Below are 22,527 nucleotides of genomic sequence, written 5' to 3' on the forward strand. Positions count from 1 at the left end.
TGTGTCTTTAAAAATAATATGGGGCCGGGAGTGGTGGCTCACGCCTGTAATCCCAGCACTTTGGGAGACTGAGGCGGGCAGATCATGAGGTCAGGAGATCGAGACCATCCTTGCTAACACAGTGAAACCCTGTCTCTACTAAAAATACAAAAAAAGTTAGCTGGGCATGGTGGCGGGCGCCTGTACTCCCAGCCACTTGGGAGGTTGAAGCAGGAGAATGGCGTGAACCCAGGAGGTGGAGCTTGCAGTTAGCCGAGATCGTGCCACTGCACTCCAGCCTGGGTGACAGAGCGAGACTATGACTAAAAAAAATAATAATAATAAAATAAAAATAATAATAAGGGCCAGGCACGATGGCTGATGTCTGTAATCCCAGCACTTGAGGAGGCCAAGGCAGGAGGATTACTTGAGCCCAGAAGTTTAAGACCAATCCGGGCAACAAGGCGAAACTCCTTCTCTACAAAAAATATACAAATTAGTAAGGCATGATGGTACATGGCTACCGTAGTCTGAGCCACTTGAGAAGCTGAGATGGGAGGATCTCTTGAGACTGGGAGGTCAAGGTTGCAGTGGGCTGTAATCATACCACTGCACTCTTGCCTGGATGACAGAACAATATCCCGTCTCAAAAATAAATACATACATATGAAAATATAATAACTTACAGGAAAAAACTTCAAGCGGTAGTCAAAACCCTAGGCAATCATTTAACCCCTAAAGATTTCAGTTTTTCCAACTAGAAAAGGATGAAGTTGGACTAAATAAATTTCTAAGGCTCTTTCGGCCATACAATTTTATGATTCTTGTCAATTGTGGCATATCTTAAAAATACACATTTTTACAAATTAAATACACATTTATTGTGTACTTAACTGTGAAAAGCACATTAACTAGGGAGACATAAAATATGAAAAAGATACGGTTCTTGATGGCAAGGAACTTAAAGCCTAGTGGAAGACAGACACATAAATAACTATTCAAAACATAAGGCAGAATTGACTACATACTAAATAGGAGATAGAAGTTCTTACAGAGGACCAACGAGGAAAAAGAATTGATCCACTATAGGGTAAATAATTTATTTTACAAAAATTTTTTTTCAGACACTGTCTTGCTCTGTTGCCCAGGCTGGTCTTGACCTCTTGACTTCAAGTGATCCTCCCGCCTCGGTCTCCCAAAATGCTAGGATTACAGATGTCAGTCACCACACGTAGATGGAAATAAATAATTTCATAAAATGTTAGTATGTGAACAATCTTGAGCACAAATTATTTTTCCTATTTCTACTACAGCTGTTGCCTTTAATTACACAGCCACTTTCCTAAATTAATTCCTCATTATCTTTCAATAATACTATTAAAGAATCTGCCAGCAGGTATCTTCATCTACATTTTTAGTCTTTATTTTATGATGATAATTATTTTTTTTTTTTAGGGATGGGATCTCACTTGTGTCATCCAGGCTGGAGTATAGTGGCTTAATCATAGCTCACTGCAGCCTCCAACTCCTGGGCTCAAGTGATCCTCCCACCTCAGCTTCCCAAGTATCTAGGACTATAGATGTGTATCACTACGTCTCAGGTCCAGCTCCCACTTTTGGTCTTTAAATAACTCTCTATTGCCCCACTAGTGCTATAATACTAATTTGGGCTTGCATCATCTTTCCATGGTGCTATTGCAATGACTTCCTTGGCAATTTCTCAGCTTCTAATCTTACTTACTCTTCCTTCCAATTCATTCTCTACGTAGGCATGGAAGCCATGCCAATCTTCTGTTAAAATTCTTCCAGAACCCTTCACTGCCTACTTTAGGACAAAACCTAAACTCATTAGCATAAGATAAAAAATCTTTCATGATCAGATGTTGCTTACTGTACTGGGTTGAGTAGTATCCCCTAAAATCAATGTCCACCTAGATAGAATCTGTGAATACAACCTTACTTGGAAATAGTCTTTACAGATGTAATCAGTTTAAGGTGAGGTTATATTGGATTATAGTAGGCCCTAAATCCAATGACTTGTATCCTTGTAAGAGGAGAGGGCACACAGTGACAGAGACACACACAGGGAAGAAGTCTATATGAAGACAGAGGCAGAGATTAGAGTGATGAGCTACAAGGCAAAAGACACCTAGAGCCACCAGAAGCTTAAAGAGGTAAGGAAGCATTCTCCTGTAAAGCCTTTGGAGGGAATGTAGTCTTTTCAACACCCTGATTTCAGGCTTTTAGTCCCCAGGTGTGGGAGAATAAATTTCTGTTGTTTTAAGTCACCTAGTTTGTGGTACTTTGTTACAGCAGCCCTGGGAAACTAATACACTTACCAGTCCATAACAATAGTTAATTATTTGTGATTCGCAATGCTCTCAAACCCGCAATGCTCTCAAGCTGCTGAGCCTTTGTACGTGTTGTACCTTCTACCTGGAATTCCCTCTCCAGATTTGTGTGCTTGGAAATTCCTATATCTATATACCATGTTTTTATGTATACAAGCCCTTGTTCCTACAATTCATTCTGCCTGCAATTTTTTTCTCCACCATTCCCAAACATACATTTTTCTCAAATATTTACTTTTTTTTTTTTTTGAGACAGGGTCTCGCTCTGTTGCCCAGGCTGGAGTGCAGTGGCATGATCATAGCTCACTGCAACCTCTGCCTCCTGGGCTCAGGTGATTCTCCCAACTCAGCCTCCTAAGTAGCTGGGACTACAGGCACCACGCCACCATGCCCAGCTAATTTTTGTATTTTTAGTAGAGACGGGGTTTCGCCATGTTGCTCAGGCTGGTCTAGAACTCCCAGGCTCAAGCTATCTGCCCGCCTCGGCCTCCCAAAGTGCGCCCGGTGAATACTAACTTTTAATGAATGCCAGCTTCCCTATAAAACCCATTGAATGCCCTCAGCTAGCAGCAGTCTCCCGCTCCTCTGGATTTCCACAGCACTTAATACTTACACTGTATTAGCATTTATTAGAGCTGCTTACATAGATCTTTACCCCTACTAGTTTGTGAGTTATTTGAGGATAGAATCAGTGTCTGCTTGATCACTTATTATTGTGCTTATCCACAGTAGAGTTTCAATATACTGGATGGTAAAACAAAGGATAATGATAATGAGTGAATTGATAAATTAATTCAAAACACCACTCTATGGGACTACCCATATTCTATAAAAGATAAAGGGACCGGGTGCAGTGGCTCATGTCTGTAATCCCAGCACTTTGGGAGGCCGAGGTAGGTGGATCATGAGGTCAGGAGATCTAGACCATCCTGGCTAACACGGTGAAACCCCATCTCTACTAAAAAATACAAAAAATTAGCCGGGTGTGGTGGTGGGCGCCTGTAGTCCCAGCTACTCGGGAGGCTGAGGCAGGAGAATGGTGTGAACCCGGGAGGCGGAGCATGCAGTGAGCCGAGATCGCGCCACTGCACTCCAGCCTGGGCGACAGAGTGAGACTCCGTCTCAAAAAAAAGAAATAAATAAATAAAATAAAATAAAAACATTAACGAAACGACCATGGTATTTTTGTCTAAATTTCTATAGTACTTAACAAAACTCTTTCTCGGGAAACACTTGGAAGATAAAACAAGTCCATTTGTCAGAAGTACTACAATAAAAATGGAAAAAACATGGGCCAGAGAATAAGGTTGGCAGGTGTGTTGAGACAGCTGATTGGTATCTAAAGTCTATGAAATATACATACTTAAAAGAAGGCAAATTTAGGGCCAAACTTCTCTTATTAACAGTTAGAGCAAAGGTCCACTAACCTGGGGAGGGGACTGGTACATGTTGGGATTTACCAGAACTCCCAAAGGCTCTTCAGAAGATCTATCCAATTTGGTCAGTGGCTGGTTCAAGGTTCCATTGGCAATGGCCTGTATTGTCTCATCTAGTCTGTGATAATAAACCAAAAGGATGCAACAATTGGTAATGTTCTATGCTCAGAATGTCCTTACCACCAACATAAAATGCTTTAATAGTAATGAAATTTGGAATATAAAGAGGAGTCTATGGATGACCTTCCCTACTCCCCACTCCAACCCCTTCTCATACCAAAAACCCTAAGGAATATGAGTTAATAAATGTTCCAGAATGTCTAGGCACAGTGGCTCACACCTGTAATTCCAGCACTTTGGGAGGCCAAGGTGGGTGGATCACAAGGTCAAGAGATTGAGACCATCCTGGCCAATATGGTGAAACCCCGTCTCTACTAAAAATACAAAAATTAGTTTAGCATGGTAGCACACGCCTGTAGTCCCAGCTACTTGGGAGGCTGAGGCAGGAGAATCACTTGAAACTGCAAGGAGGAGGTTGCAGTGAGCCAAGATTGTGCCACTGCACTCCAACCTGGGCAATAGAGCGAGATTCTGTCTCAAAAAATAAAATAAAATAAAATAAAGTTCCAGAATACCAAGAAAATACACAGGGCACGCTACAGTCATTCACCTGCTCAACAAGATCATTAAACAGGCCAAGACCAGAAAAGCTGCCTAGAGGTCAGGAGTGGTGGCTCATACCTGTAATTCCAACACTATCATAGGCCAAAGAGGGAGGATCACTTGAGGCCTGGAGTTATCATAGGCCAAAGAGGGAGGATCACTTGAGGCCTGGAGTTTGAGACCAGCTTGGGCAACATAGAGAGACCCTGGATCTACAAAAAATAAATTAGCTGGGCGTGGTGGCTCACACCTGTAGTCCCAGCTACTTGGGAGGATGAGATGGGAGGATCTCTTGAGCCCAGGAGTTCGAGGTGCCACTGCCCTCCAGCTTGGGCAATAGTCAATAAGGCCCTGTCACAAAAAGAAAAAAAAAAAAAAAAGTTGCCTAGGAATACCCTGACCCACAGAAGAGTATTCTATGGCAGCTCATCTTCTCAATACAACCTACACAGTTATTCCTCTGCCTACTCAGCAGTCCTTTCTCCACTCCTTCTCACTGGTCTGCATTCTATCTTTGCTTAAAGGCTCAGAAGTTACAAAGAGGTACCCTACTGGCCCAGCACAAAAATGCTTAATCCTTTCTCTAAGGTCCTATATTACCCACTATCTAAACAACCATTGGATATATCCCATGTTATCCCGTGCCTATGATGTTGGCACTGGATATCTGGCTCTAAACCTATGAAAGAATGTGATGATTTTCATTTAAAGATTGTGGAAACCTACTGGTTAGTTCGTAAGAGATCATAAGCCCTGAAGGAACCCTATCTTAATTCATTCTATAGCTCTACAGTACTTGCTACTCTATTCAATGCTCCTGTTGGATGCTTGACAAACGTTTGTGGATAACAATAATAATTCTGAGGCACAACATAATGAAAAGCTTCAACTAACAGGAAAGGCTAAACTTGATCTTCAGTTCAATTCAATATATGTTGGTTAGGAATATCTTATATGTAAGGCAGCTTAAAAGGTGGGGAAGACACTGTTCCTGCCTTCAAGAGGCTTTCTTTTTTGTTTTTTTTTAAGAGGCTTTCAATCCAAGTGGCAGATTTAAGACAGCCGTACAGATGATGAATCATACATGAGGGGATGTAATAATTACTATGAAACAGGCACAATCCGTTTAGTGGTTATTATTCCTTCATCCAACATGTTGTATCATGTAGGTTCAAGGGAGAGGTAGGTATGTGAAACGCAAAGATTGGGGGAGAAATTTCCAAACCAAGGAAAAATCAGAAACAAAGGTCTGAAGCCTTTAAAAAGTATAAGAATTTGTACGATGAGGTGAGTCTAAAATAGGGTGGGGACAGTGAGGTCTGAAAGAGGGGAATAGATTTGACACAGTATAATGATAAGTATATCCAGAACTCTAGAATCTATAAAAGAAATAATAAAAAAGCAAATGAACACAGTTTTAGAACTCCCAAACTTACTAGCATACAACTAAAGCAAAGGAATGTGAATAAAAATTAGAATGAAATATCATTTTTCATGTCTCAGAATGGCAAATATTTTTTAAACATCTTTGACAAGGGAAAAGGAAATTGTTATATTGATATCTGGTGTGTAGCTGATAAGTCAAAGAATGCACAATTTAAATATTATCTTCTAAAAAGTTGTAACTTTTTTGTTTATGTATTTATGTTAATATACTTTATTTTTTGTTTTTTCTTTTTTTTTTTTTTTTTTAGACGGAGTCTTGCTCTGTCTCCCAGGCTGGAGTGCAGTGGCCCGATGTTGGCTCACTACCACCTCTACCTCCCAGGTTCAAGTGATTCTCCTGCCTCAGCCTCCCGAGTAGCTGGGACTACAGGCGTCCACCACCACTCCCGGCTAATTTTTGTATTTTCAGTAGAGACAGGGTTTCACCATATTGGCCAGGCTGGTCTCGAACTCTTTGACCTTGTGATCTGCCTGCCTAGGCCTCCCAAAGTGCTGCAATTACAGGCTGGAGCCACCACACCCGGCCTAATAGACTTTATTTTTAAGGTGGGGTCTCAATATGTTGCCCAGGCTGGTCTTGAACTCCTGGCCTCAAGTGATCCTCCCACCCTGACCTCCCCAAAGTGCTGAAATTACAGGTGTGAGCCACTGCACCCAGCCTTAGGCTTTATTTTTTAGATCAGCTTTAGGTTCAGAGCAAAACTGAGAGGAACATACAGAGGTCATCCACATTCCGCAAGACCTCCCAAATACATAGGCTCCGCCATTATTAACATCCCTCACCAGAGTGGTACATTTGTTACAACTGATCAACCTACACTGACACATCATTATCACCCAAAAGCCATGGTTTACATTAGCGTTCACTCCTGGTGTTGTACAATTTATGGATTTGGACAAATTTATAATGACATATATTTACCATTATAATTACACACAGAGTAGTTTCACTGCCTTAAAAATCTTCTCTGTGCTCCTTCTATTTATTCCTCCCTCTCTTCTAATCCCTGAAAACTACTGAATAGTTAAAATCATACAGTATGTAGGCTACACCATTTTAATACTCCCATTCACAGTAACAGAATATCCCCATTTTCCTATAACTACACAATATGCAGTATTTTTTTTAAAAAAATTTAAGCCAAATTTGATGCGCCAAAAAAACCTGATATACTATGTTTTTAAATCCGTATTTCCTGATGGCTAGTTGAACATCTTTTCAAATGTTATTGGCTATTTGTACGTCCCCACTTGTAAATTGTTTGTTCTTAGTTTTTGTCCATTTTTCTGCTGGAGTTTTTGGTCATTTTCTTTTAATTTGCTAGAGTTCTTACTTATATAGTATGGATATTGCTCCTTTGACTGTTAAAACCACTTAAAATACTTTCTTCCAACTTGGTACTGTCTTTTTATTTAAAATATCTTATGTAGTCATGACTTCAAGATTTTGTATCTTGCTTCGGAAGAGCTTTATCACACCAAGACTATAATTATGTTCTCCTATGATTCTGTATTTCTTTCTGATCCCTTTGTATTATTTATATTTAACTCTTTAGTGAAACTTATTACAGCATCATAGAATGGTTTGAGGTAGAGACATTACCTAGATTTTTTTACAAATGGGCAATTATTTCAAAATAACAATTTTAATTATTTCTTTAGTGACTAAAAATGTTAGCTTTATTGATTACTAAACTCACATATATATACACACACACCTGTGCACACATACACACACAATATAAACATACCAATCTCTTTCTGGATTCTGTTTCATTAATCTATTTCTGTGCCCAAACTATATCTCATTGTTTTAAAAATTTTTTTTTGCTGGGCACAGTGACTCATGCCTATAATCCCAGCAACTTGGGAGGCTGAGGCAGGTGGATCACTTGAGGTCAGGGGTTTGAGACCAGCCTGGCCAACATGGTGAAAACCTGTCTCTACTAAAAATACAAAAATTAGCTGGGCATGGTGGCGGGCACCTGTAATCCCAGCTACTCAAGGGGCTGAAGTAGGAGAATGGCTTGAACCCAGGAGCGGAGGTTGCAGTGAGCCAAGATCGGGTCACTGTGCTCCAGCCTGGGCAACAAAGCGAGACTCCATCTCAAAAAAAACCCGACAAAAATCAGTAATTATCTGGTAGGAGTGTTCATTTAAAAACTTTTTCTTAGCTATTCTTACATGCTTTCCATTCCAAATAAACACATTTTTTAAATCAACAAAAATAAAAGATCCACTAGAAAGGGAAAATCCTTTATGGTCAACCTATTCCTTCTTTGACACCCTTCCTAGTGCTGCTCACTCACCTGCTATGATATTCTGCTAGTGAATTTTCTTCTTCCAGGATCTTCCTTCCTGCAAAGTCAATGGTGACCTTCTTAGAAAGTCGAGAGGCGTGTCGAAGTTCTCTCAGCTCCTCCTCTCGCTTCTGCAAGGTTTCCCGCTCAAGTTTGGACAACCATTGGTTAGAATCACTGGCAAAGTAATCTGACTCATCATCAATGACTTGGGTCCTTCGAATACTGAGAAAAAGGGAACATGGTAATTAGGTCATCTGTTGACAAATAAGGACCGATTATTGGAAAACAGTTGCAAGGTAGCTTAATATCTCAAATATGTTCCAAAATCAAGTCAAGCTCTGCATATGTTTTATTTCCAGTGTAGGCTCAGCTCTTAGAACTTATCTCAACTTCAGGCAAGAAAAGACACAGCACCATAATCCATTTTCCTTCTACCTTTCATATTAGTCCAGCCTCTACCTTCTGAAAGCTGGGCTTCAGCCTAGTTTTGCTGCATCTGAGTTCATGTCTGACAGCTTACTAAGTATCCTAGTCCCTCTGTAACTGGGATCCAGTCTATTCTTCCTAGGCTTATTTGCTTACTGGAGTTTGCTGAAGTCTCAGTTCTGTAGCTTAACTACTTTTTTCTTTTTTTTTTGAAACAAAGTCTTGCTCTGTCGCCCAGGCTGGAGTGCAGTGGCATGACTGCCTCCTCAGTTCAAGCAATTCTCTGCCTCAGCCTCCCAAGTGGCTGGGATTACAGGTGCGACACCATGCCTGGCTAATTTTTGTATTTTTAGTAGGGATGGGGTTTCACCATCTTGGCCAGGCTGGTCTTGAACTCCTGGTCTCGTGATCCACCCACCTTGGCCTCCCAAAGTGCTAGGATTACAGGTGTGAGTCACTGCGCCTGGTCAACTTTTTACTCTTAAGACATTCTATTACCCTATACTATATGGTATTACCTATACCCCACTTTGCAGGCTCTCACTAATGCACTGGGGCCAAGTTCCAAGATATGATAGTCAGGCCTATTTTCTAAGATCGTACTGACAGAGAAACTAAAAACTGGAAGCAATCTTGATGGTCTAATTCTCTCATTCTACATATAATAAGCCTGGGGCTCACAGAAGTTGAGTGATTACTCCAATGTCATAAATCCAGTTAAGATTAAGTTTCCCCATAATTACAAATAGTGACATAAATAGACATAAGTGAAATACTGACGTTAGATTCATATGTTGACTTCAAATTTTCATACTCAGCTAGAATTGTAAAAAAACTGTCTTCTTAGGCCAGGCGCGGTGGCTCACACCTGTAATTCCAGCACTTTGGGAGACTGAGGCTGGCGGATCATACACACAAAAATAAAACAAAAATAAAGCAGACTTAGAATAGAAACATTTTTAACAGTACTCTGGAAGAAATTTTTTTTTTTTTTTTTTTGAGACAATCTCGCTATGACACCCAGGCTGGAGTGCACTGGATTAATCTCAGCTCACTGTAACCTCCACCTCCCAGTCTCAATCGATCTTCCCACCTCAGCCTCCCAAGTAGTTGGGATTACAGGCATGTGACATTATGCCTAGGTAATTTCTGTATTTTTTGTACAGATGGGGTTTTGCTATGTTGTCCAGGCTACTCTCAAACTTTCAGGTTCAAACAATCCGTCTGCCTTGGCCTCCCAAAATGTTAGGCTTACAGGCGTGAGCCACTGTGCCTGGTGGAAATTGGTCTTATACAAAAACCTAGATAATGAAACTGGTACCCATGAACACACCAGCAAAGCAGCAATAATAGGGAGAGACCCTTTTCCAGTTTCTGTTGATCAAGAAGTGCATTCCATTTCTCTCTTTTTTTTTTTTTTGAGACAGAGTCTTGCTCTGTCACCTAGGCTAGAGTGCAGTGGCACGATCTCAGCTCACTGCAACCTCCGCCTCCTGGGTTCACACCATTCTCCTGCCTTAGCCTCCTGAGTAGCTGGGACTACAGGTGCCCGCCACTACGCTCGGCTAATTTTTTTGTATTTTTAGTAGAGACGGGGTTTCACCGTGTTAGCCAGGATGGTCTGGATCTCCGGACCTCGTGATCCATCCGCCTCGGCCTCCCAAAGTGCTGGGATTACAGGCGTGAGCCGCCGCGCCCGGCCTCCATGTCTATTCTAAAACTACGTTTTACTGAGTATGGTGAAATGTGATACTGAAAGGATGAAGAGTGAATATGAGTTACACACCTTGTGATGGGTTTATTTAAGGAATAGTTTTCTAAATCTGATCTCATGTATTCATAGCAAATGGTTTGAAAGTAGCAGGAATGTCTCATCAAAAGATTACAATGCCAGGAATAGACTCTCAGGTTACAAGAGATTCAGAGTCTCTCTGAGGACCCTCACAGTCATTTGAGAAGGAAACATATAAATCCTCTCCAAACATTTTTTACCACCAACTGGTTTTCAACGAATATTTTGTTCAAAAGAAAAAAATAAAGAGGAAGTCAAAAACAGAATTATCATAAATCTATCTCATAAAGAGAAGTCAATGGGCTAAACAATAATAATGCAGGAATATAACGTTAATTTAGTTGTATTTTAATATACTGATTATTGAATCAAAAAACAAATTTAGTCAAAGGAAAGGAGAAGGGTAAATCATGCCTTCCTATGATAGGGCATAACCTATGTTCTCCCAGAGGCAATTCCTTATAGATTCTCCAGAGCCCAGCCTAACAGTTTGCACATAATAGGTACTCTAATACAGGTGACTGAATGAATGGCTACAAGTAAAACAAGTGGTGAATTATGTCAACTCACATCAACTGTCCAGGGAATAGACTAACATTTACCAGGAATCAAAAAATGCTATGGGACAGGATTCTTTTGGTGGGAGCCTATATTACTCAAACATGGATTAAAAAACAAGATGTAGGCCTCCTATGTAGAGCATCCAGCTCTTCTTTTGCTATAAACTCTTTCACACTCCACTTTGAGAAGGTATCGAGTACCAAAATAATGGCCAGAATCTGTGGACTAGTTTATTTCTTAGCATTTGTTATTCTAACCCTTTCATACCTAGTTCTGTCAAACTCTAACAGTTTGTCTTTATGCTTGATAGCCTTCTCCAGACCAGACTTAATTCGCAATTCTTGATGAGGAAGAAGGTCCTTGGTAGAGATGTCCACCTTTCCAGAATTCTCCACCCCTGAAATTCAATAAGGAAGTCAAATGGTGTCAGCCTCTAAATACAAATTAGTTGTACCAGTGTGCAACAAAGAACAAGACATCAGAAGATCTGGTTCTGGCCTGATGGCCTGGAGCCTTCATTTCAACGGAAAACAAGTACACAGTCCAGGACTTACTTGTACAGCATTAAGCAGTGCTTGACACATGACAGGTTTTCAATAAATGGTAGGGATCTTTTCTTCCTTTATAAAAATTTGGTTCACTAAGGGCACCAAAGTATTTAAGAATGTGACATAAAAATGCCTTCTTAGTGAAAAAATTTGCTGAATATTACCTTTAAATATACGTTTTTTCAAGATAGGATCTAATGCTGTTGCCCAGTCTGGAGTGCAGTGGTGTGATCATAGCTCACTGCAGTCTCAAACTTAGGCTCAAGCGATCCTCTCACCTCAGCCTCCTGAGTAGCTGAGACAACAGGCACATGCCATTGTGTCTGAATTTTTAAATTTCTGTAGAAAGGGGGTCTCACTATGTTGCCCACACTGTCTCAAAGTCCAGGCTTCAAGCAATCTTCCCAACTCAGCCTCTCAAAGTACTGGGATTCCAAACATGATCCACCACACCAGCCTAAATATACTTTTATATTATCAAAACTAAACAATAAATAATGGAAGAAAAAAGAAAATTTCACAAAAGGGGCAGAAATGAACAGTTTCAGTTTAATGAGAACCTGCTAAATGCTGAGGCACTTAGTACACATGTTATTTAATTTTCACAATAATCCTGTAAGACAGTTTGTATTATCTTTATTTTACAGATAAAGTAACTGAAGTTCAGAGATGACTATAAATTTACTGAGTTCACACAGTTAGAAATTAGACAAGCGGCCGGGCACGGTGGCTCACGCCCATAATCCCAGCACTTTGGGGGGCTGAGGTTCGAGACCATCCTGGCTAACACGGTGAAACCCTGTTTCCACTAAAAATACAAAAAAATAGCCAGGCGTTGTGGCGGGCACCTGTAGTCCCAGCTACTTGGGAGGCTGAGGCAGGAGAATGGCGTGAACCCAGGGTTCGGCGCTTGCAGTGAGCCGAGACCGTGCCACTGCACTCCAGCCTGGGCGACAGAGCAAGACTCCATCTCAAAAAAAAAAAAAAAAAAAAAAAGAAAGAAATTAGACCCTAGAAACAAAATCTGAGCTCAAGTATAACTCTAAAGCCAACATTGATTCCACAGTTGTGCTATCTTCTTTGACAGCATATTATAAATTTATATATCCCAGAAAAGAGAGCCATAGATTATGATACACCCAAGATCCAAAATGGGTTAGGTGGCTGGGTGCAGTGGCTCACTCCTGTAATTGCAACACTTTGGGAGGCTGAGGTGGGAGGATCACTTGAGTCTAGGAGTTCAAGACTAGCCTGGGCAACATGATGAGAGCCCATCTGTAAAAACAATTTAAAAATTAGCCAGACACGGTGGTACATGTCTGTAGACCCAGCTACTTGGGAGGCTGAGGCAGGAGAATTGCTGCAGTAAAATGTGTTCATACCAATGTACTCCAGCCTGACAGAGACTGTCTAAAAACGAACAAACAAGGAGAGTACGTAGAATCAGAACCATTTTTTCTCAGAATGATTACCTTAACATCTAATTGAAAAAAATATAGAGGCATGTGCAACCTCTTTAATAATAAAATTACAGGCCGGCACAGTGGCTCATGCCTGTAATCCCAGCACTATGGGAGGCCGAGGTGGGTGGATCACCTGAGGTCAGGAGGCCTGGCCAACATGGCAAAACTCTGTCTCTACTAAAAATGCGAAAATTAGCTGGGTGTGGTGGCAGGCGCCTGTAATCCCAGCTACTCAGGAGGCTGAGGCAGGAGAATTGCTTGAACCTGGGAAGCAGAAATTGCAGTGAGCCGAGAGCACATCACTGAACTCCAGCCTAGGTGACAGAGACTCTGTCTCAAACAAACAAACAAAAAATAATAATAATTAAAAAAAAATTACAGCCTTTTACAACTAAAACAAATTTGAAATGTCAAAACTCAAGAGTCAACAGGTTTCTGGGTACAATGCTAATACTGCTATAGATAAGTATGAATTTTTTTTTTTTTTTTGAGATGGAGTTTTGCTTTTGTTGCCAGGCTGGAGTGCAATGGTGCAATCTTGGCTCATCACAACCTCTGCCTCCCAGGTTCAAGCAATTCCCAGCCTCAGCCTCTCAAGTATCTGGGATTACAGGCATGTGCCACCATGCCCGGCTAATTTTGTATTTTTGGTACAGACAGGGTTTATCCACATTGGTCAGGCTGGTTTCAAACTCCCGACCTCAGGTGATCCACCCGTCTCAGCCTCCCAAATTGCTGGGATTACAGGCATAAGCTACCATGCCCAGCGATTTACGATATTTGGACAAAATAATCTGGCAAACACATCTCAAGTGTCAAAAAAAGATCACATTATTTGACATAGTAACATTATTCTTAGAAATTTATCACAAGGAAATAAATCAAAAGCTATCTTAATAAAGGTGACGATTTGTGATATTATTTAAAATTTGGAAACAAATATCCAGTAATTAGGAAATAATCATATTATAATAAACCAAGTTAAAAGACTATTTTTAGCTACTAAAAACAATTATGAAGAATATATAGCAAGATAGCAGCTAATTATGAATTAGTTGGAAAATGGAAAAACAAATGTTTTTACACAGATTACTACATTATAATCCTAACCAATCTGTCTATATAAAACAAAAAGTACTATGAACCAAGGCAGGAACAAAATGAAATATTTGCGTTAAGTAGTGGGTAATGAGTTATTGTTTTTCCTTTTAATACTGTCCTTAACTGCCGGGCACGGTGGCTCATGCCTGTAATTCCAGCACTTTGGGTGGCCGAGGCGGGCAGATCAAGAAGTCAAGAGATCAAGACCATCCTGGCCAACCAACTTGGTGAAACTCCATCTCTACTAAAAATACAAAATTTAGCTGGGCATAGTGGCGCACGCCTGTAGTCCCAGCTACTCGGGAGGCTGAGGCAAGAGAATCGCTTGAACCCGGGAGGCGGAGGTTGCAGTGAGCCAAGATCGCCCACTGCACTCCAGCCCCGGCGACAGAGCAAGACTCCCTCTAAAAAAATTAAAAATAGGGGGGGTGCGGTGGCTCACGCCTGTAATCCCAGCACTTTGGGAGGCCGAGGCAGGCGGATCACAAGGTCAGGAGATCGAGACCATACTGGCTAACATGGTGAAACACCGTCTGTACTGGCCGGGCGCGGTGGCTCAAGCCTGTAATCCCAGCACTTTGGGAGGCCGAGACGGGCGGATCACGAGGTCAGGAGATCGAGACCATCCTGACTAACACGGTGAAACCCCGTCTCTACTAAAAAAATACAAAAAATTAGCCGGGCGAGATGGCCGGCGCCTGTGGTCCCAGCTACTCCGGAGGCTGAGGCAGGAGAATGGCGTGAACCCGGGAGGCGGAGGTTGCAGTGAGCTGAGATCCAGCCACTGTACTCCAGCCTGGGCGACACAGCAAGACTCCGTCTCAAAAAAAAAAAAAAAAAAAAAGAAACACCGTCTGTACAAAAAAGTTAGCCGGGCGTGGTGGCGGGCGCCTCTAGTCCCAGCTACTCAGGAGGCTGAGGGAGGAGAATGGCCTGAACCCGGGAGGCGGAGCTTGCAGTGAGCCGAGAACACGACACTGCACTCCAGCCTGGGAGACAGACAGAAACTCCTTCTCAAAAATAAATAAATAAATAATAATAATGCCCTTAACTGACCGACTGCGGTGGCTCACGCCTGTAATCCCAGCACTTCGGGAGGTTGACGTGGGCGGATCACCTGAGGTCAGGAGTTCCAGACTAGCCTGGCCAATATGGGGAAACCCCATCTCTACTCAAAATACAAAAAAATTGGCCAGGCACGGTGGCACACGCCTGTAATCCCAGCTACTCGAGAGGCTGAGGCAGGAGAATCGCTTGAACCCAGGTGGGGGAGGTTGCAGTGAGCCAGGATCGGGCCATTGCACTCCAGCCTGGGCAACAAGAGCAAAACTCTGTCTCAGAAAAAAAAAAAAAAAAAAAAATTGTTGGCCGGGCACGGTGGCTCACGTCTGTAATCCCAGCACTTTGGGAGGCTGAGGTGGGTGGATCACCTGAGGTTGGGAGTTCAAGACCAGCGTGACCAACATGGAGCAACCCTGTCTCTACTAAAAACAAAATTAGCCAGGGTGGTGGCACATGCCTGTAATCCCAGCTACTCGGGAAGCTGAGGCAGGAGAATTGCTTGAACCCGGGAGGCAGAGGTTGCCGTGAGCCGAGATTGTACCATTGCACTCCAGCCTGGGCAAAAAGAGCGAACTCCGTCAAAAAAAAAAAAAAAAAAAAAAAAAAAAAAAAAAAAAGGAAGTCCTTAACTATTTTTGTCAGGTGTGTTTCAAGCATAAAAGGCATACAAAATAATTAGAAAATAAGTAGAGTTCCTATATAACCTTCACATAGCTTCCTTTAATGTTATTGTCTTATCTTACAAAACCATAGTATAATTATCAAAAATAAGAAATTAACATTGGTATAACACTATGAACAAACTATTTGGATTTTAACATTTTTTTCTCCATTAATGTCATTTTTCTGTTCTAGGATCCAATACTGGATCTATACTGCAATTAGTCGTCACATATATCCTTAGTCTACTCCAATCTGTGACATTTCTTCAATCTTGTCTTTCATGACATTGTAAATCTCTTGTTCTTAAACTTTTACACAATAATTTCAGTATCCATTGGTGGATCATGCTTGTGGCAGTTACTACTGCGGTGTTCTAATTGTGATTTTCTGGTATTTTCATTTCTTGCACTTTATTAACTGGAATTCTTTTACAAGAAGCGCTGTCCTTTCTCCATTTTATTAACTTATTCAGTTATTTATACAAGTATGGTCGCAAGAATATTAATTTTATTCTTTAGATTATAATGTAATACTAATATTTATTTTGCTGTTTAATGTTATGTAGTCTTAATAATTTTTCTAAAAAATAGATGCTTATAGAATGAGTGAATAGGCCAGGCACAGTGGGTCATACCTGTAATCCCAATGCTTTGGGAGGCCGAAGCAGGCGGATCACTTGAGGTAATGAGTTCAAGACCAACCTGGCCAACATGGCAAAACCCCATCGCTACTAAAAAAATGTAAATATTGGCTGGGCGCAGTGGCTTACGCCTGTAATCTCAGCACTTTGGGAGGCCAAGGTGGGCAGATGACGAGGTCGGGACATCAAGACCATCCTGGCTAACATGGTGAAACCTCGTCTCTACTAAAAATACAAAAAATTAGCCAGGTGTGGTGGCATGCGCCACCACAAGTAGTCCCAGCTACTTGGGAGGCTGAGGCTGGAGAATCAGTTGAACCCAAGAGGCAGAGGTTGCAGTGAGCTGAGATCAGCGCCACTGCACTGCAGCCTGGGCAACAGAGCAAGACTCCATCTCAAAAAAAAAAAAGTAAATATTAGCCACACGTGATGGCACACACCTGCAATCCCAGCTACTCAGAAGTTTGAGGCAAGAGAATCACTTGAGTCTAGGAGGCAGAGTTGCAGAGAGCCGAGATCGCACACTGCACTCCAGCCTGGGTGATAAGAGTGAGACTCTATCTCAAAAAAACAAAAAAAAACAGAGAATGAGTGAATAAACTGCATCTTGCACTCCAGGATACAGAAAAGAGAAAAAACCACAGACGCAACAAGACACCCATCATCCGAGTCATCCAATTAGAAGATTGCTGTCTACCTGACATGAGTTTCTTTAGCAGTTTCTGGCTTTTGTTTGAGTCACGCTGTAAAATATCTTGTTCCTCATGAGTACACACCTGTAAAATAATAAGAGTAAGACATGTGATCCAATAGTTAAATTATATTGTTTTCTTGATATATCTAAAAGTAACCTGAAATTACACATTAGGTGGGGTAAAATTATGAGACTACTGGTGTTTTTTAATCCAAACACATCAAAATATAAAAATGCAAATGAGTTTTTCTCCAGATCTCTTTCCATTTCTTTTTTATGAACCAAACAAAAAACTTATATCACTGCACATCTCCTTGAATGACTTAATGGTTTAGAAAAAAAAAGGCTGGGCACAGTGGCTCATGACTGTAATCCCAGCACTCTGGGAGGCTGAGGTGGGCAGATTGCTTGAGCGCAGGAATTCGAGACCAGCGTGGGCAACATGGCCAAATCCCATCTCAACAAAAAAATACAAAAATTAGCCTGGCATGGTGGTGTGTGCCTGTAGTCCCAGCTACTCAGGAGCTGGGACTTCTTTGTAGATACAGGGTTTTGCCAGGTTGCCCAGGCTGGTCCTGAATTCCTGGGCTCAAACAGTCTTCCCTCCTCAGCCTCTGAAAGCAATGGGATTATAGGCATCAGCCACCATACCCGGCTTTTGGTTCTTTTTAATAAGACATCTTCTTATAATTAACTTCTCTTGTCAGATTTGGACTTCATGATTAGAACTGGGTTACTTTTTATGGTAAAATCTCATATGTTTTATCCAGTATTCTCAACAGTGGGAAAGATTTATCCTTTGAAAGTACGATATTTTTTCTTTTTTTTTTTTTTTGAGTCAGGGTGTGGCTTTGTCACCCAGACGGGAGTGCGGTGGCACCATCTCTGCTCACTGCAACCTCTACCTCCCGGGCTCAAGTCATCCTCCCAACTCAGCCTCCCAAATTGCTGGGATTACAGACATAAGCCATCATGCCTGGCCTGAGACTGTCTAAAAAACAAACAAGGGACAGGTGCAGTGGTTCACGCCTGTAATCCCAGCACTTTGGGAGGCCAAGGCAGGTGGATCACCTGAGGTCAGGAGTTCAAGATCAGCCTGGTCAATATGGAGAAACCCTGTCTCTACTAAAAATACAAAAATTAGCTGGGCGTGGTAGTGGGCACCTGTAATCCCAGCTACTTGAGAGGCTGAGGCAGGAGAATTGCTTGAAGCTGGGAGGTGGAAGTTGCAGTGAGCCACTGCACTCCAGGCTGGGCAAGAGAATGAGACTCCGTCTCAAAAACAAACAAACAAACAAACAAACAAAGACCTCAAGGCCAATCTGCTTTACATTACTTTGTTTCTTGAACTAAAAGATTCAAGGACCTAGGAGAAAACACTGTACAATACTTCCCAGTAGTTGCCTCAATGACATACAGAATTCCTGAGAGCAGCTATAGGAGCTTGCTCTAAAGAGAAAGCTCCATATGGGAGGAGATTTACTGCCATTTAATGGACATTTTTATTAGTAGACACTACATTTTTCAGGTCATCCATTGTCTATCAGCTTATTCTGAGCATATGAAAAAATTAAGGGTTTCACTAGGCACAGTGGCTCACACCTGTAATCCCAGCACTTTGGGAGGCTGAGGAGGGTAGATCACCTGAGGTCAGGAGTTCCGAGACCAGCTTGACCAATATGGTGAAACCCTGTCTCTACTAAAAATACAAAAAATTAGCCGGGCATGGTGGTGTGCACCTGTTGTCCCAGCTACTAGGGAGGCTGAGACAGGAGAACTGCTTGAACCCAGGAGGCGGAGGTTACAGTGAGCTGAGATTACACCACTGCACTCCAGCCTGGGCGACAGAGCAAGACTCCATCCCCGAAAAAAAAAGAAAAAAGAAAAAATTAAGGGCCCCATCAGAAAAGAGGAGAAAATGAAGTAATATAAAATGGATGCCTTTACCAACACCAAATGTCACTGCTTCTGCCAGCCAGCTCAACTTGGTAAAATTAGCTTTCTAGATAGCTCATTAAGGGTTTTTGTGAGTCATTATCACTACATTCTTGAGGTCATTCTCTCACACAAACCAGAGCTATGACAAGGTGGTGTCATGGAAATAGAAGCTATAATGACCTGAGGATTCTGTCACAGTGTCTCTGTTCTCCTAGGGCTAGGAGCCACATCAGAACTGAAGACTTAGACAAAAAACTTTGACATTTCAGGCCCTATAGTTTTCTTAAAGTTAATCTGACACAAGAAGACTTGGATCTCTCAACAATGTATGTTCTCAAAACCCTTCTCATTAATGGCCTCAGTAGTAGGATATAACCTGGGGTTTCTTTCTTTCTTCTGAGACAAGGACTCGCTTTCTCACCGCAGCCTGGATGTCCTGGGATCATGTGACGCTCCCACTTCAGCTCCTCACGTAACTGCTACCACAGGTGCGCACCACCACACCACCCCAACTAATTAAAAAAATATATTTTTTTTGTAGAGACAGGGTCTTCCTACATTGCCCAGGCTGTTCTCAAACTCCTGGGCTCAAGGGATCCTCCCACCTCAGCCTCCCAAAACCCGCCTTGGGAGGGTTTGGACTTCCAAAGTGTTGGGACTTTAGGCGTGCGCCACCATGCCTGGCCTAACCTTGGGTTTCTAACTAATCATATCCCTGCTACTCGAGTTCACTGGATATTTTAGGGAAAAAATTTACTAACAAAAAGAGAAGGCCGGGCACCATGGCTCACACCTGTAATTCCAGAACTTTGGGAGGCCAAGGTGGGTGGATCACGAGGTCAGGAGGTCGAGACCATCCTGGCTAACACTGTAAAACCCCATCTCTACTAAAAGTACAAAAAATTAGCCAGGCATGGTGGCGGGCGCCTGTAGTCCCAGCTACTTGGAAGGATGAGACAGGAGAATAGCATGAATCCGGGAGACAGAGCTTGCAGTGAGCCGAGATCGCGCCACTGCACTCCAGCCTGGGCAACAGAGTGAGACACTGTCTCAACAAAAAAAAAAAAAAAAAGAAAAAGAAATTATTTGATATCTGAATGGCCCTGCATATTAACACAAAGCACAGTAAAATAAAAAAGAAAAGAAATAATTTACCAGAGTGCCACAGAATAAGCAAGGGCCAGAGCCTTCTTGTTCACAGACAATGCGCCCACAGATCAGACAGTTATTGATGAGCTTGTGCTTCTGGCCCAGGCAATCACAAGGGTGGCGACCAGGGAGCAGGACTGCAAGCCTGTCCTGTCCCTCTCTTGTGTATAAATTGACAAACTTTGTTTTCTTCTTTACGGAGTTGCTGTTCTCTTGTGCCTAATTGTACAAAGACATCAGAATAACATCAAATAATTAATGACAATGTAAAAAGTCAAGGGAGAAAATGCTCAGTTCTGTTCAATAACAACTTATATACAATCCAAGAACAAACAAAGAAGGCAGGGAAAGGAAGAAATACAAATTAGTTATAATCAAGATTCTGAGGAAAGGTTATACTCTAGAAAAACTAGCTGGTAATTACCTTGTCTTTTCTGCTAGTAGCTTTCAGCCCATTACTATGGCTAGTGGAAGGTAAATGTAGCAGTTAGATCTGTTTATATGACATCTTTAAAAACAGCTAAATTGGAGATCATAAGAAACAAGAATGCCTCTAAAAGCAGATGATATTCACAGATTTGGAAATATGGGCGATCAATAAAATAAGAAAAATAAATATAAAGTTGACTCAACCAGAAACCAGTAAGAAAAGGACAGATAATACAATAGAAAAACGGGCAAACAGAAGGTGGAGGTTGCAGTTAGTTGAGTTCGCGCCACTGGGCAACAGAGTGAGATCCTATCTCAAAAAAAAAAGGGGGCAAAAAAAAACCTACATAAGAACTTCGTAACAAAAGATATCCTAATGACTAACAGGCATATGAAAAAGTTCTCAATTTCATTAGTCGTAAAAATAATGCAAAAACGGAAACAAAATGCAATACCACTAAATACCAACCAGAATGGCTAAACTGAAAAAGAGAAAATATGAAGTGTTAGCAAAGATACAAAAGAATTAGACCTCTCATAGACTGCTGGCAGGACTGCAAACTCATATCAATTAAAGTTGAACATATGCATGTTCTATGACACAGCAATTCAACTCCTAGATACATACTAAACAGAAATGTGTAAATATGTTCACCAAAAATACATACAAGAATGTTCACTGTTGCATTGGAATTGGTAAAGATCCAAATATTAGAATGGATAAATTGTGATGTATTCACTTAATAAAATTCTGTGTAGCAATGAGAATGAGAAAGTATAGCTGTCCAGAATAGAGATGAATCTCATAAATTGAAAGAAGCTAGACACTGGCTAGGCACGGTGGCTCACGCCTGTAATCCCAGCACTTTGAGAGGCCAAGGCAGGCAAATTGCTTGAGGTCAGGAGTTCAAGACAGCCTGGCCAACATGGTGAAATCCCATCTCTACTAAAAATACAAAAATTAGCTGGGTGTGGTAGTGTGCACGCCTATAATCTCAGCTACTCAGGAGGCTGAGGCTGGCCAATCACTTGAACCCAAAGGCAGAGGTTGCAGTGGGTCAAGATTGCACCACTGCATTCCAGCCTGGGTGACAGAGCAAGACTCCATCTCCAAAAAAAAAAAAAGGCAGCTAGATACAAGAGTACACACTATTTAGCGCCATTTATTTAAAGTTCAAAAACAGGGCCAGGTGCAGTGGCTCACGCCTATAATCCTAGCACTTTGGGAAGCCAATGTGGGTGGATTGCCTGAGCTCAGGAGTTCGAGACCAGCCTGGGCAACTTGGTGAAACCCCGTCTCTACTAAAATACGAAAAATTAGCTGGGCATGGCAGTGTGGGCATGTAGTCCCAGCTACTCGGGAGGCTGAAGCAGGAGAATAGCTTGAACCCAGGAGGCAGAGGTTGTGGTGAGCTAAGATTGCGCCACTGCATTCCAGCCTGGGCACAGAGCAAGACTCTGTCTCAAAAAAAAAAAAACTCACGAAGTGTTCTATACTAAAAAAAAAAAAAGCACCAGCCGCATGGGATACACTTCATTAAATATTTTTCAACTTATATTTATCTGCCTGAATCTCATCTCAAAGCAAAGATGTCAATTAGCTGGGCATGGTGACACGCACCCAGCTACTCAGGAGGCTGAGGCAGGAGAACTGCTTGAATTCAGGAGGCGGAAGCTGCAGTGAGCCAAGATGGTACGACTGCACTCCAGTCTCGGCGATGGAGCAAGACTCCGTCTTGGGGGGAAAAAAAAACCAAAGATGCCTTTATAATACTAATCAGGTTGCCAAAGAAAAAATCTACCATACAGAAAGGAGTACATATAATTTTTCTTCCAAAATTCATGCATTTGTTGAAAAATTGCCATTCTAGACCAATTTGTAC

General features: G+C 41.7%; 1 protein-coding gene across 3 annotated transcripts in view; it reads right to left on the minus strand.

Annotated features, from left to right (window-relative positions):
- Nucleotides 1–22,527, minus strand: part of TRIP4 (thyroid hormone receptor interactor 4) — a 71,420-nt gene that overhangs the window by 42,729 nt on the left and 6,164 nt on the right. For all 3 annotated transcript variants that reach the window (XM_023185310.2, XM_023185309.2, XM_023185311.2), the window contains exons 4-8: nucleotides 20,222–20,434; nucleotides 17,132–17,210; nucleotides 11,225–11,354; nucleotides 8,185–8,400; nucleotides 3,758–3,884 (exon numbers count right to left, since the gene is read on the minus strand). In XM_023185310.2, the coding sequence (XP_023041078.1) occupies nucleotides 3,758–3,884; nucleotides 8,185–8,400; nucleotides 11,225–11,354; nucleotides 17,132–17,210; nucleotides 20,222–20,434 (765 nt within the window). The remainder of the gene's footprint in view (nucleotides 1–3,757; nucleotides 3,885–8,184; nucleotides 8,401–11,224; nucleotides 11,355–17,131; nucleotides 17,211–20,221; nucleotides 20,435–22,527) is intronic.

Source organism: Piliocolobus tephrosceles, chromosome 6 (assembly GCF_002776525.5).
Source record: "Piliocolobus tephrosceles isolate RC106 chromosome 6, ASM277652v3, whole genome shotgun sequence".
Classification (NCBI taxonomy): Eukaryota; Metazoa; Chordata; class Mammalia; order Primates; family Cercopithecidae; genus Piliocolobus; species Piliocolobus tephrosceles.